This window comes from Schistocerca gregaria, chromosome 5 (genome assembly GCF_023897955.1).
Source record: "Schistocerca gregaria isolate iqSchGreg1 chromosome 5, iqSchGreg1.2, whole genome shotgun sequence".
NCBI classification, from domain to species: Eukaryota; Metazoa; Arthropoda; class Insecta; order Orthoptera; family Acrididae; genus Schistocerca; species Schistocerca gregaria.
The window spans coordinates 352,937,109-352,963,067 of NC_064924.1; the positions used below are offsets into that span (position 1 = coordinate 352,937,109).

Consider the following 25,959-nt stretch of genomic DNA (forward strand, 5'->3'; position numbering starts at 1 on the left):
AGGAAGACTGGTTAATGAGATTTTCATGGACATCAAGAAAAGTCTCCTAACCAAATATTTTTTACTAAACTATGAAAAAGCACACACTGTATGCTGTTCAGAGCTTGTAAGAGGTTTCTCACCAGTACGCCTAAAATATGGTGACAAAACAACAGAAAATTATGACTGTTAAGTTCATGGAACAGCAGCTTGATAATAAGTTAAACTTGTTGGGACAGATGACAGAACTGCTGAAGTGCCTAAATGAACCTCTGTTTGCAATGAGAATGTTGTCAGACATAGTTTGTATAAAAATATAAAAGATGCTCAGTTTTTGGAATCAGTATTATAAATAAGAATAATCTCCACAAAGATTTTAAGTCACTTTCTTTGGTCCAGAAAGGTGTTCATTATTCAGGAACACCTATTTTCAGTAACTTGCCAGCAGCCTTAGAAAAAGTTTCACTACTAATGAAGTTCAGTTCAAGAGGAACCTAAAGGAGTTATTGGTGGCCATCTCTGACTGATTAGTTTCTTAGTGGAACTAACAAATGTATACACACTGAAGAGCCAAAGAAACTGGTACACCTGCGTAATATTATGTAGGGCCCCTGCGAGCATGCAGAAGTGCCACAACACGACGTGCCATGGACTAGATTAATGTCTGGTGTAGTGCTGGAGGGAACTGACATGATGAATCGTACAGGACTGCCCATAAACCCATATGAGTATGAGGGGGTTGAAATCTCTTCTGAACAGCAGGTTGCAAGGCGCCCCAGATATGCTCAATGATGTTCATGTTGGGAACTTGGTAGCCGGTGGAAGTGTTTAAACTCAGAAGAGAGTTCCTGGAGCCACTCTGTAGCAATTCTGGATGTGTGGGGTGTTGCATTGTCCTACTGGAACTGCCCAAGTTCATCTGAATGCACAATGGACATGAATAGATGTAAGTAATCATACAGGATGGTTACATACATGTCACTTGTCAGAGTTGTATCTAGACATATCAGGAGTCCCATATTACTCCAACCGCACATGCCCCACACCATTACAGAGCTTCCACCAGCTTGAACAGTCCTCCTGTCATCAACAGTCCAATGTTGGTGTTGACAGGCCTAGGTGAGGTGTAAAACTTTGTGTCATCAAGGGAACGTGAGTGGATCGTGGCTTCATAAGCCCATATCGATGTTGTTTCATTGAATGGTTCGCATGCTGATACTTGTTGATGGCCCACTATTGAAATCTGCTGGAATTTGCGGCAGGGTGCCACTTCTGTCATGTCGAACGATTCTCTTCAGTCATCATTGGACCCATTCTTGCAGGGTCTTTTTTGGGCTGCAGTGATGTCAGAGGTTTGATGTTTTACTGGTACCCTAATATTTACAGCACATTCGTGAAATGGTTGTATGGGAAAATCCCCACTTTATCTTTACCTCGGAGATGCCGTGTCCCATCGCTCATGCAGCGACTGTAACACCACGTCCAAACTCACTTAAATCTTGATAACCTACCATTGTAGCAGCAGTAATTGTTCTAACAACTGTGGCAGACAGTTGTTGTCTTACATGGACATTGTCGATTGCAGTGCTGTATTCTGCCCGTTTACATATATCTGTATTTGAATTCACAAGCCCAATCCAGTTTCTTTGGCACTTCAGTGTGTGTTACTAATAGTATCAAACACTGTGAGTATTACATTCAATATAGTTCTTTACCAATGCAGTAATGCAATCATTGTGAATAAGTGTTGCAAAATGATGTTTCTGACTGATGATGCTTGGCTATGATAACCTAAAATTATTATATGCAGCTCACTGTAATGAGTATTGACGTATTTTCTGGCAAGTTTGTTATAACCATTTACATGAAAAAATATTAAAGAATTTTTTACTTATTCCACATGCATGAAGACTATTTCACTTTCGATCTGTGGAAGATATGTTAGGATATCTCTTTTTCTTTTTAAATATGTATTGTGTATTCTTGTTTACTGACACATTGTACATCCTTGTGGATTTTCTCACTGTGAATCTATTGGAATGAAAAGTACATTTCATCTGATCTGAAACTGCCATTCCTTCCAGCTGACTCTTTTGCCATATCATAACATTGCTTCCACCCACTGATTCATCGCATCTACATGTACATCTACATGGTTACTGTGCAATTCACACTTAAGTTCCTGCTAATGGATTCAGTTGTGTATTGGACCTCACATGCCTCAACAACCACCCACTACGCTCTCTCTACTGAATGTTATTGAAATCCTTGTACCTGACCTCATTAGGTGTGGGACATGCCTGGTGAAACCCAACAAGTACCGCAGCCAAGTGCTCAAAGTCAGCTGTCATTAGTGCTACTTCCAGCTCGGTTATGACATATTTTACACCATTGCTGATATGTGGTTGGTTTGATGTTTAAACATCTCAGCAAAGTGCACACAGGTAGTGTAAGTCAAGGAAACTGTCAGATCCAAGTCACCACCTATGTTGTACAACTTGTCCCTGTCCACACTGCTGTCCAACCCATCCTCAGTTATCAATTGATCCTCCATTGCTTAGGATTTATGTCACTTGACTAATCCCCTCCACTAAGTATAAAGATTCTGCTGACTTGGGAATCTGTACCTATCATTTCATGGAGCTGAGTGCCAATTCCTTCTCCATGGCTACCAACTAAGAGCAGTACCTTCTTCTCCTACTCCTTCTTCACTGTTCTCTTTAACTTTGCTTTCCGAATCAAGACTGAAGTCAGATTCACGTTTTCAACTGATACTTTTGGTGGATACTCCTCTCTGCTCGGGTCTGGCAACTGCTGAAATGTGTGTGTGTGTGTGTGTGTGTGTGTGTGTGTGTGTGTGTGTGTGTGTGTGTGTGTGTGTGTGTGTGTGTGGTTGGGTGGGTCAGCTGCCACTCACCCCCCACCCCCCTCCAACCCCCCTCCTAATTCTACATAGTTCACATCTGGCTTTTACAGCTGCGCCTGAGGGCACAGAGGTTTCTTTCCTGTTCCTCTATCAGTATTTTCCTATTGCATAAAATACAGGGCCAAGAGAGAGCACTCATCTCCCCACAATATTCTCCCCAATTTGCAAAAAATACCATTGCTCACTCTCTTATGAAAAATTCTCAGGTTCTCATTAACAACAGAAAACAAAGATTCCATGACTTACCAAACGGGAAAGTGCTGGTAAAAAATGGTTCAAATGGCTCTGAGCACTATGGGACTCAACTGCTGTGGTCATTAGTCCCCTAGAACTTAGAACTACTTAAACCTAACTAACCTAAGGACATCACACACATCCATGCCCGAAGCAGGATTCGAACCTGCGACCGTAGCAGTCGCACGGTTCCGGACTGCGCGCCTAGAACCACGAGACCACCGCGGCCGGCTGAAAGTGCTGGTAGATAGATACAATAAAAAAACACACAAACACACACACAACATTTCAAGTTTTCACAATTTGCTTTGTCAGGAAAGAGGGAAGGAGAGGGAAAGACGAAAGTATGTGGGTTTTAAGGGAGAAAGTAAGGAGTCATTCCAATCCCGGGAGCAGAAAGACTTACCTTAGGGGGAAAAAGTACAGATATACACCCGCACACACACACACATATCCATCTGCACATACACAGACACAAGCAGACATTTGTAAAGGCAAAGAGTTTGGGCAGAGATGTCAGTCGAGGCGGAAGTACACAGGCAAAGATGTTGTTGAAAGACAGGTGAGGTATGAGGAGCGGCAAATTGAAATTAGCAGAGATTGAGGCCTGGTGGATAACAAGAAGAGTAGGACCAGGTGAATCTGATGGAACCAGAGGAGTTAAGGTTGGAGAGGGACTTCTGGAGTTCTTCTTCACTGTGAGTCCAGATCATGAAGATGTCATCAATAAAACTGTACCACACTTTGGGTTGGCAGGCCTGGGTAACCAAGAAGGCTTCCTCTAAGTGACCCATGAGTAGGTTGGCGTACGAGGGGGCCAAACTGGTACCCATGGCTGTTCCCTTTAATTATTGGTATGTCTGGCCTTCAAAAGTGAAGAAGTTATGGGTCAGGGTGAAGCTGGATAAGGTAATGAGGAAAGAGGTATTAGGTAGGGTGGCAGGTGATCGGCATGAAAGGAAGTGCTCCATCGCAGCGAGGCCCTTGACTTGCAGAATGTTTGTTTATAATGAAGTGGCATCAATGGTTACAAGGATGGTTTCTGGGGGTAACAGACTAGGTAAGGATTCCAGGCGTTCGAGAAAGTGGTTGGTGTCTTTGATGAAGGATGGGAGACTGCATGTAATGGGGTGAAGGTGTTGATCTACGTAGGCAGAGATACGTTCTGTAGGGGCTTGGTAACCAGCTGCAATGGCGCGGCCGGGATGATTGGGTTTGTGAATTTTAGGAAGAAGGTAGAAGGTAGGGGTGCAGGGTGTCGTTGAGGTCAGGAGGTTGATGGCGTCAGGTGAAAGGTTTTGTAGGGGGCCTAAGGTTCTGAGGATTCCTTGAAGCTCCTCCTGGACATCAGGGATGGGATTACCTTGGCAAACTTTGTATGTAGTGTTGTCTGAAAGCTGACGCAGTCCCTCAGCCACATACTCTCGATGATCAATTACCACGGTCGTGGAACAACCCTTGTCCGCCAGAAGAATGACAATGGATCGGTCAGCCTTCAGATCACAGATAGCCTGGGCTTCAGCAGTGGTGATGTTGGGAGTAGGATTAAGGTTTTTTAAAAAGGATTGAGAGGCAAGGCTGGAAGTCAGAAATTCCTGGAAGGTTTGGAGAGAGTGATTTTGAGGAAGAGGAGGTGGGTCCCGCTGTAACGGAGGATGGAACTGTTCCAGGCAGGGTTCAATTTGGATAGTGTCTTGGGGAGTTGGATCATTAGGAGTAGGATTAGGATCATTTTTCTTCGTGGCAAAGTGACATTTCCAGCAGAGAGTACGGGTGTAGAACAGTAAATCTTGTGTGTATCTACCAGTGCATGTGGAATGTTTCTTTATATATTTGTTTTTAATATATATATATATATATATATATATATATATATATATATATATATATATATATATATATATATATATATATATATTAATTTGTCATGGAGCATCACATTGTTTGTATTTATTTTATAGTATCTGTGTATTTTTAAACTAGTTAAACGTTTATTGATACAATGCATATTTTTTGGGTGATAAATAAATAAACAAAACAAATAGTTTACAGTTTTGTTGTGCTGTTACATTATTTTTTAAATCTTGTTTATAGCTTTCTCTTTTAATTTTATGATACCTGTCACACAGTTTTTCCTTTGAACTGGGTCCTAGGTGTTATAATTTCCAAACAGTGTCATTCCTATAGATTTTCTCCTTTGCCTTAGATTTTGTTTGTATGTATGTCTCCTACCACTTGACAAGAATAAGTTTTATCGTCTCTGTATGGTTAAAACTGAACATAAACAAATAATAAGTCTGTAACCATAACTCTTTGTCTTTATATCTGACACAGTACTGATACTAATCAGAAATGTTTACACATTAGGCAGTTATTATTTAAATGCCAATTTTTTTTTATTTTGTAAGTTTAAATTTCAGCAGTTGCCAATACATGATATTTGTTTCTTCTGTACAGAGAGGAATTTGTAGTAAAAGTTGTTGTCTTTTCCTGACAGGCGTTTGCTAGTTACTTAAACATTGCCAGACAGATGAAAGCATTTGAAGAGACAAAGTTTGAACAATGGAAGGCAAGTGTCATACCAAATATATCTACATTGATGAAGAAGAATGTCCTCAAAATTGTTTCAAAAGATCCAGAAAAGGAGGAAGGTTTGTTTCTTTCTTTATTATTTTATTCATTTCTACTAGTGCCATAAATTACATTTCAATGATAAGAGAAATCAGCTCTATTACAATTTAAAATAAGCTTATTCTATATTATATTTTGCAGGACATGTACCAATCATGACATTAACCATAAACCTAATCACAGCATGCTGTTGCTCGATGTGTGACTAATTTATAACCTCTCAGTCACTGGCATTAATACTATTACTCCACAGATGATAGAATGTTATGGTGTCACTGAATATGCTGTGAAATGTTTTGAGTCTTACAGTCTTTGGAGTCTTACAGTCTTTGAGTCTAACAGGAAACAAAGGATGTTGTTGTGTCAGCACTTAATATGTGATACTCTGGATCAGATAGTAAACACTGCATTTTATGGATGTAATCTCCCAAGGCCATCAGTAGTTCTAATGGAATGTTGTCTACTCTCGGGGCCTTGTTTTGACTCAGGTCTTTCAGTGCTCTGTCAAACTCTTCACACAGTATAGTATCTCCCATTTCATCTTCATCTACATCCTCTTCCATTTCCATAATATTGTCCTCAAGTGCCCTCTATATACTCCTTCCACCTTTCTGCTTTCCCTTCTTTGCTTAGAATTGGGTTTCCATCTGAGCTCTTGATATTCATACAAGTGGTTCTCTTTTCTCGAAAGGTCTCTTTAATTTTCCTGTAGGCAGTATCTATCTTATCCCTAGTGAGATAAGCCTCTATATCCTTACATTTGTCCTCTAGCCATCCCTGCTTAGCCATTCTGCACTTCCTATCGATCTCATTTTTGAGTTGTCTGTATTCCTTTTTGCCTGCATCACTTGTTGCATTTTTGTATTTTCTCCTTTCGTCAATGAAGTTCAATATTTCTTCTGTTACACAAGGAGTTCTACTAGCCCTCGTCTTTTTACCTAATTGAGCCTCTGCTGCCTTCACTATTTCATCCCTCAGAGCTACCCATTCTTCTTCTACTGTACTTCTTTCCCCCATTCCTGTCAATTGTTCCCTTCCGCTCTCCCTGAAAGTCTGTAAAACCCCTGGTTCTTCCAGTTTATCCAGGTCCCATCTCCTTAAATTCCCACCTTTTTGAAATGTCAATATGTAGAAAATAACGAACATCGCCAAGTTTCGCGCTAACAGTTTAATTTCTTGAGTAGGTGATAGCTAAAACTTTATGACCACCTCTGATATTTTGTTATTTTACTACCTCATTATGACTGTTTTGTGTATTTTAACTCTGGCCCGAGATGCTGGAGTTGGCGGTCATATATTTTCATGTGTGTGTGTGTGTGTGTGTGGGGGGGGGGGGCACCCGCATGTGTGTGTGTGTGTGTGTGTATGGCTGTCTGTCTTTACTGATGCATGCTGTAGCAGAAAACTACATCTGATTCTCTTTCAGTTGCGCCTGTCTGCAACTTGGTGTGTCTTCTTTATGATTAGTAGAAATCTATCTTTTCTTACATTGTTTATACTGTACCTCGGGTCAATCATAAAGGCCACATTTTTTGTGCCCCTCACTCAAAACAATAGCAACCAGGAATTTGTATGAAAGATCTTTGATCTTTTCCTTGTAGTGCATAATTCTTTCAAGCTATTTATTATTTTTATTGGTTAGTTATCAACAGTTCTAAAAAGATCTTAATTTTTCAGAAGAAATGTTAGCTGCTGCATATACGCAGAAAAAAGTAAGTGGTCAATCTGGTGCCATGGTTGGCTGTACTGAAGCTAGCTCTGTGGAAACAGCATCCACTGCTAGCCCCAGTCCAGGTAGCAGTAGAATCAAAGGAAGTGTTCGCCGCTCAGGTCCTGGAATGGCAGCTGCTGGAGTGGCACTAAAATGGGTAGCCAAGCATAAATCAGGTGCTACAAGCAGCAGAGGTGACACAACATCTCCTGGTCAACAGGCCCCTACAATTTCTGAGGTTGAGGAAGTAGGTATTCTTGCTAAACGTGGTCTACGATTTGCTCCAAATCTTGATCCGTACCTCACTGACATCATAGCAGAAGCAGAACTGATGGGTCAGTTGGGTCTACCACTCCCCCCACAAGTTCGCGACTTGGCTGCACAGAAGGAAAGACTGCAGACTGATCTGGAATATGTCACGAGAGTTGCTGATGAATATGGACGTTTAGTTGACAGCTTAACAGCACCAGAGGTAAGATTTAGTGGCAATTACAAGACTGTTTTTATTTAAATCTTTCAGGGAAGCTGTGACGAGATTCACATTTGTGTAATATGTGCTTTTCATCTAATAATTTTTATTTTATTTCTTCTTTTCAAAATACTGAAGTCCTTCACAGAAAAATTAAGACAGGACAAAAAATCAAAATGTTTTAAATAAATGTAGAGGTAATTTTCCTCTTTTAATAAAAGGCTGGTTATTACAGGATTGTTTTCACCATGTTTTAGAATTACAGACAAGATGGAGAGCTTCCAACATGACAGTCTGTTGACATTATGGAAAATGTATGGAAGCTGTCTGGCATATTTGATCTGAACTATTTCTCAAATTGCTCTGTAATATTATTACAAGGATGATTCTCTTGTATGTTTGGAAACTGTTATATTTAGATAGTTTAAGATTTGCATCTCATTGCTATAAGTAGTTGTAGAAACTTGTTATATAGGCTTTTGATTTCAGGCCTTTTTTCTGCCTTGCTATCAAATAGCACAGAAAATTCACAAATTGTTGGATAAGGTATGCAATTATTTTTTGTATACTTGCAATACAATATGTACCTGCTATTGTTTTTGCAACAAAGTGTAATGAGTTCCTTATACTATTTCTATGGAGAAGTTATTTGTTATCACTTCTACCAACCAAGAGCAGTTGTCTGAGAGTATTATAAAAGTTATTAATATGTAATCATATGATTAAGAGTGTTTCTTCAAACCTGTGTAAACTTTCATATCATCTTGCAAAATGATAAAATCTATTTTATTTATTTTTATTTCATTAGAAAGAAAAGGTGTTTTTCTACTGTAAAATATTTTGTTTCCTTTCCAGACTCTCTGGATAATGTTTAAAAATGATCTTGAAAATACTACTGTCAAAAATTCACAGATATACTATCATTAATATTTGATAGAGTTAAGTTATTTTTAGGTGTTGTAATTCTCTATATTTTTTAGTATTTTTACTTTTTATCTATATCAAGTAATTTGAAAGATATTATTAAGTTGTGAAAATCCAGAATGGAAATAATTAAAAAAGGAGAACAGGCTGCATCACATACAGATGACTTTATAAATGAACTTCTTCCTTCAAATACTAGGCTCATCCAAATATACTTGCTTTCTGAGACATGCAAGTTATTATGCTCTGCATTGAAATTGTCAGTGATGGCCATCAACAGTTACTATCCATCAGTTGGATTGAAAAGCGACTAATTTCTTGATCATTACTCAAAAGGAAAATGTTTATTGCTTACGTGCATGTGGTAGTATGAACACACTTCTTCAACTACTGGACACAGATAGCATAGTCATTTCTAGGTGCATACTGACCAATAAGTGCTGCATTTTAATTGTTTGTGGCAGCCATGTTGTTATGGGGATAATTGTTTTTGACCTCCACTAACATCTAAAATACATATTCATTAATCAGTATGCATTTGGAATTGACTGTGTGTAGATGTGTCTACTACTAGCCCTCAACAGGTGAATGGTGGCCTGTTCTTCTTCTGAACTAAAACTAAAAAATTAATTACTTTCGAGTCCATGGACTCATTGAGCAATTTGTTGGCAACTTGGTTGTCAAGCCTGCAACATAAAATGGAAATGTTTTGTTCACTAGAACTTTTTCATGGTGCTGTAGTACAGGATTATTTTATTTTATTTTGTTTGGGGCAGGAAGATCCAAATGTTGGTTTTTATATATTACTTTGCACATTTGGTTGTTTGAACAACTCTGAATGCCATCAGGCCTTTTTCAGTAATTATGAAAGAGTAATTCCAACTTGAGCAACAAAGTCTGCTGAAACTGCCGTCTGATTTTGATCCTAAGATAGATTAAGTGACCTGTTTCTATCAAGAAGCCTATCTCCTCACTCAGTTTAAGTTTGTACAAAAGCTCTGCTCCAGTTCTTTTGCAAAAACAAATCATGTCGTAAAAGTTTGGGTACACGCTTTGGATAAATCAAGAGAATCTTAATTAAGAAAGGTTCCAGTAATTGTACCCAATACGCCATAATGAGATTCTCAAGAAATTTGCTGCTTCTTCACCTTCCTCAAAGGCATCAGAAACTGATGAACAAATGGAAATTGCATAAATGGTGAACTCAGGTTTTTTAAATCTTGGCCACTCTTCCCTAAAAACAAAGAATTTCATGAAATGAGATTTACAAGGCTACATAAAGTGTAAGATTTCTCAAACGCAAAGTCATACAAGGTACCCTCTGCCATGCACTATATTGCACCTTCCAGAGTATCTATGTAGATGGAAATGTAGACAAAATTTTTAGAGAGACTTCAGTTTTGTGTGGGTTTAAACCAGATAGACGTGTGCAACAAAATTCTAATCATCAGGAATGTGTATATGTGTTGATCATGATGACGTACTGTGTGAGTTGAAGGAAAAGAGGTTCTTCAGATGCTGAAAGGTTCTTCAAGTGCTGAAATTTTCAGTTGTGAAGAAGTTGATTGGTACCATGGGTGACTTTTGAATTTAAAGTTTCAAGCAGAATGGTCAATACAAATAGGAAGCTTAAACAGTTTGTGGTTATATTAACAATTCCTGGCAAGAAAAAGGGAAAACTCCTGCCTGATAAAATAAAAATTAATGTTGTAATTTTCCTCTTTCTAATTGAAAAAAATAAAGAAAATAGTAAATGGTAATATGAGGGCTACTAACCTGCTTGGATAGCCATGCACATTAGCATGCTATTTCCAAGAGTTGGGGCAGCATGTTGGCTCCAGATCGAAACCATCTGGTGGATTAATGACAATGGCCAGTATGCCATCTAGTCTGGATGTGGTTTTTAGGTTGCTTCTGACACCAGACTTGGTGAATACTGGGCTTGAACCCATGTTCTGTTCAGTTACATGAGTCACAAATGTTTAGAAAAGGTTTGCATACATTCATGTGGAATAAAAGTAGATGTAGATAATTGGGGTACACAAATTTTTCCATGGGGGAGGGGAGTGGATGGGGGGTCCATCTTTATCTTGGCCACAATTTGTCGGTGGCTATTCATACAACTGCTTTCTATGTGAGATCACAACTACTTAGCTGCTTGTCTGCATGAATGGCCACTGACATACTGTGGCCAAGAGTCAGCTGGATTACCCAGTTGCTAAACATGATGCCAAACACAGTGTGCTTCAACTCAGTGACTGCTTCATAGCCTACAGCATGTTCGCAACTCATGGTCTAGTGGCCAGCGTTGCTGCCTCTGGATCACGAGGTCCCTGGTTCAATTCCTGGCCGGTTTGGGGATTTTCTCTGCCTGGGAACTGTCTTGTCTGTGTTGGCCTCATCATTTCATCATCATCATCACTTATGACAGTAGGTAGATTGGATTGTTTAAAAATTGGGACTTTATAAGGGTGCTGATGACCACACAGTTGAGCACCCCACAAACCAAACATCATCATCATAGCCTGGGTCCTTCACACCAACACTATCTTTTATGAATTGTGCTGGTGGGAACTCTCCCTGCAATATATACTACATTCCCATAACCTCCCTATTTCAACCTTGGTCTGTCCCTGCTCTTCACAAACCTATCCCCTTCCCTGCTTCTGCTTCAGCACTGCAATGCCTTCTTTTCCACCAACACATCCGCTATTCCAGTAGTGTCTTTTTTCCCTCCTGTACTCCTACCCCCCCCCCCCCCCCCAACACTTGGCCTCAAACCTCCTGACTGCACTTAGCAGCCCTACCCTGCTCTGACACATCCATGAACACTCCCCAAGCAATGCTACACCCTCCTCCACCCCTACTCTGCTATCCCCCCCTTCCCACCCCAGTCTCCTCCTTATCACCACAACCCACAGATTGTTTCTCCCATCAAGTGTAGTTGCTCCCAGTCCAGCCTCAGTGGCCAGAGGCAGTGTATATGTGTGTAATGCTTGCATGAATGCATGTGTGTTTTCCACTTTAGAAGAATACCTTTTCGCTGAAAGCTCAATTGTATAGCAGTCTTTTTGTTGTGCCCGTCTGTGATTCAACGTCTCCCCTATATGATGAGTAGCAGGTAGCAAACCACATAGCTCAAAAAGAGAGGTGCAGGGAAGGGAAAAAACAGACGGGTACGTAGGCAGAGTGCAGCACCCAAAGAGAGTGAAAGTTCAAGAACAGGGAGGAGGCTGTAGGACAGAGGGTGCAGAAGCTATTTGGTGTGAAAATCTGTCTCAACATTGTTGTCATACTTTGCCAGAACAGGAGAAGATGCCAGCACCTTCTTAAGGACAAGGAAAAATCTTTCTTGCATCTCATTCTAGGAAAATTTGGCATCTCCCTGCAGTAGTTCTTGCAAGGGACTTGCCTTTTAAAGGGACCCTTTATGATATGCTTTTAGTATGAGCACACTACAAGATAACTTCTCACATCACAAATGTGGAGAGGAGTCAGGGTATCTGTGACTGCTCTTATTTAATCTGGATGATCATCAACTCCAGTGCTGTAGACCTTTACTTCTTGGGCAACAAAGAGGCACTTTCTTGGACTGAGGCAGAGATCTGTGATTTGAAAGCAGTTCAACATGGCTGTTAGATGACTTAGATGCTTGCCTCAAAATCTTTGAAAAAATAAAAATGTTATCCAGATAGAAAAGGCATGTTATCCATTTAAGGTGTCAAATCAACTTGTACATCATATGTTCAAAGATGGCACAGTCATAACAGTGTAACTTTAAATTCATGAAGGCCGCCAGGAGTTATGAAGGTAGTCATTTTTCAGTCAGCCTCATCAATGTACATTTGACAGTAGTCTGTTTGAATATCCATAATTCAGAAATACTTTTCTCTTTTCTAGCATACTAGGATGTCTTCAGTTCTATGCGATGGGGAAACATCTTTCTTTGTGATTTCGTTCCATCATCAGTAGGTTGCAGAAACACTGTGAGCCATCCTCCTCCTTCATAATGACAAAAGGAGGGGACTGAGGACTCTCTGCAGGTTCACTGATGTCGTCTTGCAGCATCTTCTCTACTTCCTTCTGGATTATCCATTGTTCAGCTGGTTACACCATATAAAGTTTTGCAAAACAGGTGGAGGATCCCCAGTATTGATACGGTGTTTTAGCATGAGCTATGTGGTTTGTCTTCACTCTCTATTGGAAAGCATCTGAAAATTGATGCAGAATGGCTATAATTAGCTGATATTGTTCCTTGGTCAGGCCAGATCCTATTGGCTATTTGGAAGTAGCTTCCTCCTTTCATTGTCTGGTAGCAGGACGTGATTCTTCATCAATGACACTAAGCTGCTCTTTTTGGATTGCTTTGGCTCTCCTTAGACACATCCCTCTAAGGATGAGTTGTGGCTGTCATCAAAGTTAGTCATCCAAAGTTCTCGTTGACCATGTACAATCCTTATGATCATTGCTTGGATGTGGATTTCTGTTGTGACCTGAGTAGTTTTATGTGATCGAGAAAAGCTTTAGAGCTTGACTGAGCATCTCAATTGATGACTGGAATTTGTCTTGTTGCTGATGGTGGGATAACAATTTATTCATTGGCCAACAGCTGTCAAGAGCAGTCTTTGATATGTGTGCTTGTCGGAATATCTTCAACAATCTGGTATGCTGTTCTTCCACAGTCTGTGACTGTAGTTCCTGCAAAAAGTCCCACCTGAGAACAACATTACAACTACATTCTGCTAAAATGGCAAATTCGACGGGCTGTGTTTTCTCACTGATAGTAATTTTTTCATTACAGTTCCTATAGGCTGGAATATTTCCCATTTGTGAACTTTAGCACATTTGCTTTTATATATCGAAACATAGTCTTTGTTAACAGGTGACAATAGCCTCCAACATTACACATAAGGAAATCTCAAGTCAACTAGTACTCAGAAACATTGGCAATCAATGATGATGTCAAAGAGGTTTTTCGCATGTTGATGACTCTCATCCATAGAGGATTTAGCTTCTGTGATGGTCTCACCTCCATAGATGGTCACTTCACTTAGTTTTCCTGAAGTCAGTGGGTAACAAACTCATGGTATCTCTCTACAGTAAAGGGTATTGGCTACAGAGTGTAGGGGAGCAACAACATGATGGATGCAGTGATGAGTTTCATGCCTTAGGTAACTACACTTCTGGAAATGGAAAAAAGAACACATTGACACCGGTGTGTCAGACCCACCATACTTGCTCCGGACACTGCGAGAGGGCTGTACAGGCAATGATCACACGCAAGGCACAGCGGACACACCAGGAACCGCGGTGTTGTCCGTCGAATGGCGGTAGCTGCGCAGCATTTGTGCACCGCCGCCGTCAGTGTCAGCCATTTTCCCCTGGCATACGGAGCTCCATCGCAGTCTTTAACACTGGTAGCATGCCGTGACAGCGTGGACGTGAACCGTATGTGCAGTTGACGGACTTTGAGTGAGGGCGTATAGTGGGCATGCGGGAGGCCGGGTGGACGTACTGCCAAATTGCTCAACACGTGGAGCTTGAGGTCTCCACAGTACAACGATGTTGTCGCCAGTGGTCGGCGGAAGGTGCACGTGCCCGTCGACCTGGGACCGGACCGCAGCGACGCACGGATGCACGCCAAGACCGTAGGATCCTACGCAGTGCCGTAGGGGACCGCACGGCCACTTCCCAGCAAATTAGGGACACTGTCACTCCTGGGGTATTGGCGAGGACCATTCGCAACCGTCTCCATGAAGCTGGGCTATGGTCCCGAAGACCGTTAGGCCGTCTTCCGCTCACGCCCCAACATCGTGCAGCCCGCCTCCAGTGGTGTCGCGACAGGCGTGAATGGAGGGACGAATGGAGATGTGTCGTCTTCAGCGATGAGAGTCGCTTCTGCTTTGGTGCCAATGATGGTCGTATGCGTGTTTGGCGCCAAGGGAACTTGCTGTTCCAACAGGACAATGCACGTCCGCATGTATCCCGTGCCACCTGACGTGCTCTAGAAGGTGTAAGTCAACTACCCTGGCCAGCAAGATCTCCGGATCTGTCCCCCATTGAGCAAGTTTGGGACTGGATGAAGCGTCGTCTCACGCGGTCTGCACGTCCAGCACAAACGCTGGTCCAACTGAGGCGCCAGGTGGAAATGGCATGGAAAGCCGTTCCACAGGACTACATCCAGCATCTCTACGATCGTCTCCATGGGAGAATAGCAGCCTGCATTGCTGCGAAAGGTGAATATACACTGTACTAGTGCCGACATTGTGCCTGCTCTGTTGCCTGTGTCTATGTGCCTGTGGTTCTGTCAGTGTGATCATGTGATGTATCTGACCCCAGGAATGTGTCAATAAAGTTTCCCCTTCCTGGGACAATGAATTCACGGTGTTCTTATTTCAATTTCCAGGAGTGTATAATGGTCTGTAGTTCACTACATGAACAGTAGTGTTGCGATGGTAAAGTAATAAAAAACTTGTCGTCTTTCTTGGCAGCAGTGTAGAGTGTGTTCAGAGCATCCACACTTGAAACACACAGGCAATATGGCGTAAGAGAGAGGCGAGCTCCTGATGGTCTTCCACAACTGCCTAGAGACCACATTCATACCTCTTTTGTCCAACTCTTTCTGTGGTATTTCCTCAATTTGCCGACATCACTTCATAAATTCTTCTCTCATGACATCCTTTACCGGAACAGCTCAGTACATCTCTTCAGCAAGTCCATTCATCAAGTGTAATTTTTTTGGATTCTGTTATGTTGGGATTCATGGTGTTGTATAGGATCACAACATTCTTTATGTATGACTGCATCATTCCCTCTTGATGTAAGGGCCTTTTCTTAAATTGTTCTGGCACTAAGTGGACTTGCTGTTGATTACCACCAAATGTTTTCTTCAGTTTGGCTTGAAATTTGTTCCAGCTATTGAGCTATTCTTCATTGCTCTAGAACCACAGCTGGTCTGTGTCATTCAAGTAAAGTACATATTTACCAAACACTTGAGCAGCATATCCAGAAATCATTGATGGATGCCTGATGTGCAGCTGACTTTCTGCTGTTTTGGAATCTATCTGTCTCCTGAATGTACAGATGTTGGTAATTGTGTACTTCTTGTATTCAGTTTCCTGTTTTTGTTGATGACAGCTCTTATAATGCCTAACTGAACCCATTATGATGTAGATGTTTTGATGTACATGCTGTCTTGACCAAACAATGTCACATCTAAACCACAATCAAGTCCAAATCTGGAGCCAGGGTTGTCAAGGAAGTTCAATATTTATTGCTGAAACAATGTTTATTACAAATACCAGTGTATATAACCACAAAAATTATCAATTTTCGACAATATAATGTAATTAAATGGAGAACACATGCATAAAAGACGGTTATATTTAAGAAAGCTTTCAGAGCCAGTGGCTCTCATATCTGCCAGAGGGACTGAAGGAGAAGAAAGAGGGGTGAGAGAAAGGACTGGGAGGTTTCAGAAAAAGGGCAGATTTCGGAAATGTCACCCAAAACTGTGGGTCAGGGGTGACAAGAAGGAAAGACTGATTGTTGGGGACTACACTAGATGAGATTTGAAAATCTGCCAGCTTAAAGGTGGATGACAGGGTAGTATGTAAGACAGAGACTACTGTTAAAACATTGTGTATGAGTTATTAAGAGTGAAAAGCTAAGGGCATTGAATGTAACAAAGGTGGGAGGGGTTTGGTGAAAAATAGACAGGTCAGAGAATGAAAGATGAAGAAAACTAAAACGGAATTAAGAAAGGAGTAGCTACTGTGAAGAAATGCTGAGCCAGAAGAAATTAACATAAATTAAGGCCAGGTGGATGGCGAGAGCCAAAGATGTTTTGTAGCAGTATTTCCCTCTTGCGGCGTTCTGAGAATGTGGTGTCTGGGGGAAGAATGCAGATGGGGCATGTGGTAAAACAGCACCGAGCTCATGACTATCATGTAGAGCATGCTCTACAACAGGATATTGTGTTTGCCGGTATACATGCTCTGCCAGTGCCCATTCATCCTATCTGATAACTTGGTGGTAGTCTTCCCGATGTAAAAGGCAGTGTTTACATAACAGCTTCTATTAGACATGTGATGTTTCACAGGTGACTCTCCCTTTGGTATTATATGTTCTGCCAGTTACAGGACTGGTATAGGTGGTGGTAAGAGGGTGCATAGGGAAAGTCTTGCAGCAGGGATAGTCACAGGGGTAGGAGACATGGGGTATGGAGATGGGTGCAGAAGGAGCATAGCGTCTGACAGAGATTGGGAGGGTAATGAAGAGCTATTCTAGGTGTGGTGGGCAAAATCTCAGACAGAATATATCTTATTTCAGCGCATGATTCTAGGAAATATCCAAAGTTGTTTTTTTGGAGGGATCAGAAGTACCAGGATTGAATGTAATGGTCCAGGAACTCTATTTTTGAACTAGCCTGGTCAAGTAATTATGTCCAGCAAAGGCTGGGATGAGAGTAGTGATGATTTTCTGTAAAGATTCTGAATCTGAACAAATATGTTTGCCTCAAGTGCCAAGGCCACACGGGAGGGAACATTTGACAAGAAAATGATGGCAACTGTCAAAATGTAAGCACTGTTGTTTGTTAGTAGGTTTAATATAGACAGTAGAGTGTAGCTATCCTTTGGTGAGGATGAGATCAACATCAAGGAAAGTGGCATGGGATTCAGAATATGACCATGTGAAATTTAATTGGGAGAAAGTATTTGGAGATTTCAGGAATTTTTATAGGTCAGCCTCACCATGAATCCATATGGCAAAAATGTCTAAACCAGGTTGATCTGCAGTTCCTCTTGCAGTCCATCCTTAACACCTCAGGCCCCTCACAAGGACTAACACTTCAATCCATAGAACTCCTCACCCCACCCAAGTTGTGCACTCCAACCTTTTACCTTCTTCCTAAGATCAACAAACCAATCATCCTGGCTGTCCTATAGCTCAAAAAAAAGGAGCAATGGCCCTAGCAGTCTGGTCCCTTCAATCCCACAAACCAAGCAACCACCTCCTATAGCTGCTGGCTTCAAAGCACTTGCTGAATGTATATCTGCCTTAGTTGATCAGCACTTGCAACCCTTAGTACAAAGGCCTGCCTCTGATATTAAGGACACCAACCATTTCCTAGTTCATCTGAAATCTATGCCCGTCCCACTCCCACCACACACCTTGCATGTCATCGTTGATGTCACCTCCCTATATCTCAACATCCCCCATATATGAGATCTATCTGCTGCTGAACATTTCCTCAACCAGCACACAACTGACTGCAAGCTATGACTTCCTTCTTGCACACCTTAATTAACTTTATACTTACCAACAACAACTTGACCTATGATAGGCAGAAATACAAACAGATCAGAGGTGTGGTCATTGGAACTAGGATGCCAGTCTTTTTATCAGTCAGTTGGAGGGGGCTTTCCTGCGATCCATAAGCCTTCAGCCCGTCGTTTAGTGTAGATATATTGATGATTCCTGGTATCTCTAAATACCCTCTGCCACACACCGTCAGGTGGCTTGCGGTGTATAGATGTAGATGTAGATTTAGACGTACCTTCTCCCAGTTAAATTTCACAGTATCCTATTCTCAATTACATGTCACTTTCCTTGATGTTGACCTCATCCTCACCGAAGGCCAGCTACACACTTCTGTCCACATTAATCTTACTAACCAAAAACATTACATACATTTTGACAGTTGCATCCTTTCCTAGTCAAACGTTTCCTCCCATACAGCCATGGCATTCAAGGCAAACATAAAGTATTTGTTCGGATGCAGACTCTTTACAACAATACACCACCATTCTCACCTCAGCGTTAACCCAAAAAAATTACACCACCAGCCTAGTACAAAAGTAGATTTCCTGGGCCATTACATCCAATCCTGGTATTGCTGATCCTTCCAGAAAACACCTTTGGTGCACACCACTTGTCACTAAGTATTATCCTTGTCTTGAATGTATTTAATCAGCTACTTTAACAAGTCTATGACTACCTAAAACTATGCTCTGAAATGAGATACATTCTGTTTGAGATTTTGCCCACCACACCTAGAATAGCTTTTCATTGCCCTCCAAAACTGTGCAGTATCCTTGTCAGACCCTATGCTCCTAATTGCACCCATCTCCCTACCCTATGGTTCTTACCCCTGTGACCATCCCCACTGCAAGACTTGCCCTATGCACCCTCTTACCACCATCTACAACAGTCCTGTAACTGACAAAACATATACTATCAAAGGGAGAACCATCTGCAAAACGACACGTCATATTCTGGCTCTTATGCAAACACTGTTTGGCCTTCTACATCTCTATGACTACTACCAAATTGTCAATGAGAATGAGTGGGCATAGGCAGAGGGTGTATATTGCCATTTGAAATGTCTTGTTGCAGAGCATTCTCTACAACTATGACAGTCGTGACCTCAGTGCTGTTTTACCACATGCCCCATTTGGATTCTTCCCCCAGACACCACTTTCTCAGAACTCCACAAGTGGGAACTAGCACCACAAAATGTCTTTACTTCTCGCCACCCACCTGGCCTTAATATATGTTAATTTCTTCCAACCTCAGCATGTCTTCGCAGTAGTTACTCCTTTCTTCACTCCATTTTAGTCTTCGTCATCTTTCATTTTCTGACCTGTTCATTTTTTGCCATCCCCCTCCCACCTTTGTTACATACAATGCACTTAACTTTTCACTCTTATTAACTCATACACATTGCTTTAGCAGTAATCTCTGTCTTGCACATTAACCTGTCTTCCACCTTTAAGCTCTCAGGTTTTCAAATCTCATCTGGTGCAATCCCCAACAGTCAGTCTTTTCTTGTCACTCCATCAAGTAAGTCTCCCCTGACCCATGGTTCTGGGTGACTTTTCCAAAATCTACCCCTTTTCCTAAACCTCTCCCGTCCTTTTCCTTACCTCTCTTCCTTCCCTTTCAACCCTTCCACTGGAAGAAGGAGCCACTGGCTCTGATAGCTCGTGTGAGTGTAACCTTCTTTTATGTGCATTTTCTCCTGTCGCCGTTTGCTGAGTAATTTTATTATTTATCCAACTGCAGTATATCTTTGTACAGGCAGATTAACATCATACATATTTGTTATTTATGTCAAAATATTTATTTCTCAACATAGTCACCCTAGAGAAACACAATCCTCCCAAAGAGAGACCAATTTGTTGATAATGTTACTATAAAATGTTTGACTTTGTTGATGGAGCCACAACATTGCCTTTACTTGCACATCTCATCCCTATCATAGCGAAGTCCTCGAAGGCATTCTTTAAGTTTTGAAAAAATATGAAAATCAGCTTGGGCCAAGTTAGGACTATTTGGCGCAGGGCTGGGGGGTGAGTGACAGTGAACCCAAGGTGGTGGCAGATGTCACAGGATTTATGTGTGATCTGCTGTTGTTGTGCTGAAAGAGAGGGTTCTCCACGCATGGACAAACTCTTTGAATTAAAACTTTCAGTTTTTTGAGCAGTTTCTCATGCACTGACTGTTTCCTTACACACCACCATGTTACACACTACAATTTGGAACATTATAGCTGTAGAAGGTTCCAGCTTGCATCAGCAAAGTGAAAAGGTTGACTAAGTAATATGCATGACATGTAATACCTCCGCTAGTATCAAGAACAGAGAAAATACTTGAAGGCATTATTTCTGAACACACACTGGTAGGTACATGAGAGTGTACTGAAAACTGTCTACAGCTCTGCACTAATATTAAGAATTTTTCATCTTAAACTGGGTAATGACTATTGATTGCAGAGATATATTATGTAAAATTTAATTTTCAGTTGATATAGAAACTATGGCTCTTTTTGGGATATTGTGTATATAAAGCACTTTAAGAAAACAGACTTACATATGGACTTTAATATAATTTTATGCTTCCTGATCTTATTTATTTATAAAAAATGTTGTTGTTGTTGTGGTCTTCAGTTGTGAGACTGGTTTGATGCAGCTCTCCATGCTACTCTATCCTGTGCAAGCTTCTTCATCTCCCAGTACCATCTGCAACCTACATCCCTCTGAATCTGCTTGGTGTATTCATCTCTTGGTCTCCCTCTACGATTTTTATTTTTACCCTTGACACTACCCTCCAATACTAAATTGGTGATCCCTTGATGCCTCAGAACATGTCCTACCAACCGATCCCTTCTTCTGGTCAAGTTGTGCCACAAACTTCTCTTCTCCCCAATCCTATTCCATACTTCCTCATTAGTTATGTGATCTACCCATCTAATCTTCACCATTCTTCTTTAGCACCACATTTCGAAAGCTTCTATTCTCTTCTTGTCCAAACTATTTATCGTCCATGTTTCACTTCCATACATGGCTACACTCCATACAAATACTTTCAGAAAAGACTTCCTGACACTTATATCTATACTCGATGTTAACAAATTTCTCTTCTTCAGAAACGCTTTCCTTGCCATTACCAGTCTACATTTTATATCCTCTCTACTTAGACCATCATCAGTTATTTTGCTCCCCAAATAGCAAAACTCCTTTACTACTTTAAGTGTCTCATTTCCTAATCTAATTCCCTCAGCATCACCCGACTTAATTCTACTACATTCCATTATCCTCATTTTGCTTTTGTTGATGTTCATCTTATATACTCCTCTCAAGACACTGTCCATTCCATTCAACTGCTCTTCCAAGTCCTTTGCTGTCTCTGACAGAATTACAATGTCATCGGCGAACCTCAAAGTTTTTATTTCTTCTCCATGAATTTTAATACCTACTCCGAACTTTTCTTTTGTTTCCTTTACTGCTTGCTCAATATACAGATTGAATAACATCGGTGAGAGGCTACAATCCTGTCTCACTCCCTTTCCAACTACTGCTTCCCTTTCGTGTCTCTCGACTCTTATAACTGCCATCTGGTTTCTGTACAAATTGTAAATAGCCTTTCGCTTCCTGTATTTTACCCCTGCATAGAATTTGAAAGAGAGTATTCCAATCAACATTGTCAAAAGCTTTCTCTAAGTCTACAAATGCTAGAAACGTAGGTTTGCCTTTCCTTAATCTTTCTTCTAAGATAAGTCGTAAGATCAGTATTGCCTCACGTGTTCCAGTATTTCTACAGAATCCAAACTGATCTTCCCCGAGGTCAGCTTCTACTAGTTTTTCCATTCGTCTGTAAAGAATTCATGTTAATATTTTGCAGCTGTGGCTTATTAAACTGATAGTTTGGTAATTTTCACACCTGTCAACACCTGCTTTCTTTGGGATTGGAATTATTATATACTTCTTGAAGTCTGAGGGTATTTTGCCTGTCTCGTACATCTTGCTCACCAGATGGTAGAGTTTTGTCAGGACTGGCTCTCCCAAGGCCGTCAGTAGTTCTAATGGAATGTTTTCTACTCCCGGGGCCTTGTTTCGACTCATGTTTTTCAGTGCTCTGTCAAACTCTTCGTGCTGTATCGTATCTCCCATTTCATCTTCATCTACATCCTCTTCCATTTCCATAATATTGTCCTCAAGCACATCGCCCTTGTATAGACCCTCTATATGCTCCTTCCACCTTTCTGCTTTCCCTTCTTTGCTTAGAGCTGGGTTTCCATCTGAGCTCTTGATGTTCATAAAAAATGTATCCATAATTATTATCAAAAAGAATGTACCCATCATATCATTTTTAACTAGTTGTTCAATATTATACTGTAGTCCATAAAAAAACTAATGAAAGAGAAGCAGCAAAGTCCACAACAATACAATATATATTTCCATGTGCCAAGCTATGTGGGTGTTTCTATTTTATGCATAATATTTATCTTTATGAGTTGTTGTAATAGGCTTGTGAATGTTCATTGTTTGGGTACCAGCAGTGGAGCAAGGAATGTCTTGAGGTCAACACTGAAGCACCTGATTACAACTGTTATGCCATTCAATGGAACATTATGCTGAAGAGTAAAGCCAGTTTGCTTCTGCTGCCTTTTTCAAAAATATTTAGAAGGTTGTGTTGAATCATCATCTTTAGCATCTACTGCAAATAATATATTATACATGTCACAGTTTGGGTTCCTTAAGAGTTCTGATATAGTGAAGGCTATTTACACATACAGAGAGAATGTACATAATTCATTAGATAACAAATTCGAGGTTACTGGCATTTTCTGTGACCTGTCAGAAGCCTCTGACTGTGTGAATCACAGCATTCTTGTGTGAACTGGAATATCGTGGTGTCCCTGGCAGTGCTGCAAAGTGGTTTGAGTTCTACCTAACCAACAGGAAACAAAGGTTGTCATTGTGAAATACCAGTCGGATTCATCTAATTGTGAATTAATTACATGTGGTGTTCCCCAAGGTTCCATCTTGGGTCCATTGCTTTTTCTTGTGTACATTAACGACCTCACATCTGTTACAATGCCAGGTGCTAAGTTTGTTTTATTTGCAAATGGTACAAACATTGCAATAAATAGGAAGTCAATTATGAATTTAGAAATAGGTGCTAATTAGATTTTCACTGACATTAATAAATGGTTAAAAGCTAATTCACTATCATTGAACTTTGAAAAGACCCACTATATGCAGTTCAGAACCTGTAAGAGATGTCCTTGCAGCATGTGTGTAATGTATGAAGACATGCAGATAGAACTGGTTAACAGTGTTAAATTTTGGGTCTTATAAATAAGTAATAAATTCAGTTGTGAAGGACATACCGCAGAATAGCTAAAGCACCTGAACAGGTCTGTATTTAAAATGTGAATGCAGCCAGGTGTGGGATGTACAAATATAAAAAAAAACTTGCATACTTTCCTTCTTTCATTCTATTATACTAAATGAGTAAATGTTTATAGTGTGCAAGAGCGTATAATAAGACTCATCTGTGGTACAAATTCAAGAACGTCATGTGGAAACCTGTAAAAGTAACTGGGTACTCTAACCACTGCTTCTAAGTATGTTTATTCCTTAATGAAATTTGTTTCAAATAATGTGTCTCTCTTTCGAAAAAATTGCTCAATTAATAGTATCAATACGACAAATAAGAACAGTCTACCTAAAGATCCAGAAACACTTACCTTGGTCCAAAAAGGGGTCCATTATTCGGGAAAACACATTATCAATAAATTGCCATAATCATTAAAAACTTGGTTTCAGATAAAGCACAGTTTAAATTGAGTTTGAAAGACGTCTTCGTAGATTGCTCCTTCTACTCTATAGATGAATATCTTAACAGGGACTGTTAGATCAGCTTAAGTAAAAATGTCTGTTGGATTTCAATTTTGACAACACTTCATTAATGCTGCATTCATTAAATATGCTTAACTATGTTTCATTCTGACAGTGTATTAATTATGTAAATATTAGCAGTTCCACCTTATTGTAATCTATTCACATACCTTGACAATCCAGTCATGGACTGTGCGGTTGGTCCCGGCGGAGGTTCGAGTCCTCCCTCGGGCATGGGTGTGTGTGTGTGTGTGTGTGTGTGTGTGTGTGTGTTTGTCGTTAGGATAATTTAGGTTAAGTAGTGTGTTAGCTTAGTGACTGATGACCATATCAGTTAATTTCCATAAGATTTCACCCACATCTGAACATTTGAACCTAGACAATCTCCTGACAAATGATCACGGAAGTAAGTATTATTTTCAAATTTTCTAGGTTTTCTGTGTTACACTTTCTGATATGTTCCACACCCATGTGAATCATATCATTTTAGGGTCTAAGGAATAAAAACTGAATCTAATCTAATCTAATCTAATCTAATTATTAACAAAGATGTTGACCTGAGAAAATATCCTTTAACTACAGATTTGTATAATTACAAGGAGAGAATATGGCTGTCCAAAATTTACCTACAGGAAGCTAAATTCTATTATTGTGGATAGTCAGATTGAAAGGTGGAACATTCTATTCCTAGCTTTTGGAATGGTTACTTCCTTTATTGAAAAGGAAAGAGGAATAAATTTATTTGATTGAGAAGGATGAATGGGTCATTTAGACCACAGAATAAGAGAGACCAACTTGATGTGAGAACAAGGGGAGGCAAAGATAGAGAGGGAGGTACCAGAGAGGGACATCAGAGGTAGTACATTGGTAAATACTGTACCAGTTTTGTAGCAGAGATGAAGGAGAACAATGTGACAATGATAAATTGAGAGTGCTAAAGGAAAACAGATAAGGAAATGGAAAGAAAACCAAAGCTGTGACTTTGCACAAAAGTACTGAAATTTTGTCTTGCTACTGCACCTAGACAGTTTCATCTGTCATTGCAATTGAACAGTGTTAACTCAAAATGCTGGCCAACAAATGTAAATTTTGAATGAAGAAAAATTCTAGTATCACAGATAGTCACACTGAAAGGAGGAACATTCTGTCCCTAGCTTTTGGATCTGTTACTTCCTTTATTAAAGAGGAAAGAGGAGTAAATTTATTTGACTGAGTAGGATGAATAGGTCATTTAGACTGCAGAACAAGAGAGGCAAACTTTATGTGAGAACAAGGGGAGGCAAAGATAAAGGAGGAGATACAGAGGGGGAGGTCAAGATAGTACACTGGTAAATACTGTACCATGGTTGGAGATATTTCAGCACAGATGAACAAAGTATGTAGAAGTAATGCCCTCTGCATTCTGTGTATAAAAAAGATTATGCAGTGGTTTTGTAATTCAGAAATCAATGCCTATCATGTTGACATGGAATTGATGGGATCTGAAGGGTAATACTCAATGTTGTGCTGGGTCTTATAATGTCCAATCTGCCCAAGAGGACAGACAAACTATTTACACAGCTGTTCAGGATAATACAGCCACATTGTGTACCTTCAGTCATAAAATAAAGCTTGCTTCCAGCAAGAGAACTATTCACAAGGGCTAACAATGGTGGTCCACCATCAACTGTTAACGCAGTGACTATTGTTGCAACTTCCCTCAGTTTTGCCAACAGAGACAGTAGTACATCCACAGACACCGCTGGACACAAGTGTGACAGTTTTCAAACAAGTCTAGTTTCTGTATACAGCCTTACAATGGATGTAGTTGTGTTTGGAGCCTCCAAGGAGTACAGTCTTTTCAGATTGTATTCATCATAATCATATGGGCGCAGCACCTGGCATGATGATGTGGAGT

The 25,959-nt window shown here is 40.4% G+C and overlaps 1 protein-coding gene across 1 annotated transcript in view; it reads left to right on the forward strand.

Moving 5' to 3' along the window:
- The window catches only part of LOC126273341 (dynein axonemal heavy chain 10), a 1,458,287-nt gene that overhangs the window by 325,534 nt on the left and 1,106,794 nt on the right, over positions 1 to 25,959 (forward strand). The window contains exons 91-92 of the mRNA XM_049976887.1: positions 5,637 to 5,790; positions 7,448 to 7,953. Of these exons, the coding sequence (XP_049832844.1) occupies positions 5,637 to 5,790; positions 7,448 to 7,953 (660 nt within the window). The remainder of the gene's footprint in view (positions 1 to 5,636; positions 5,791 to 7,447; positions 7,954 to 25,959) is intronic.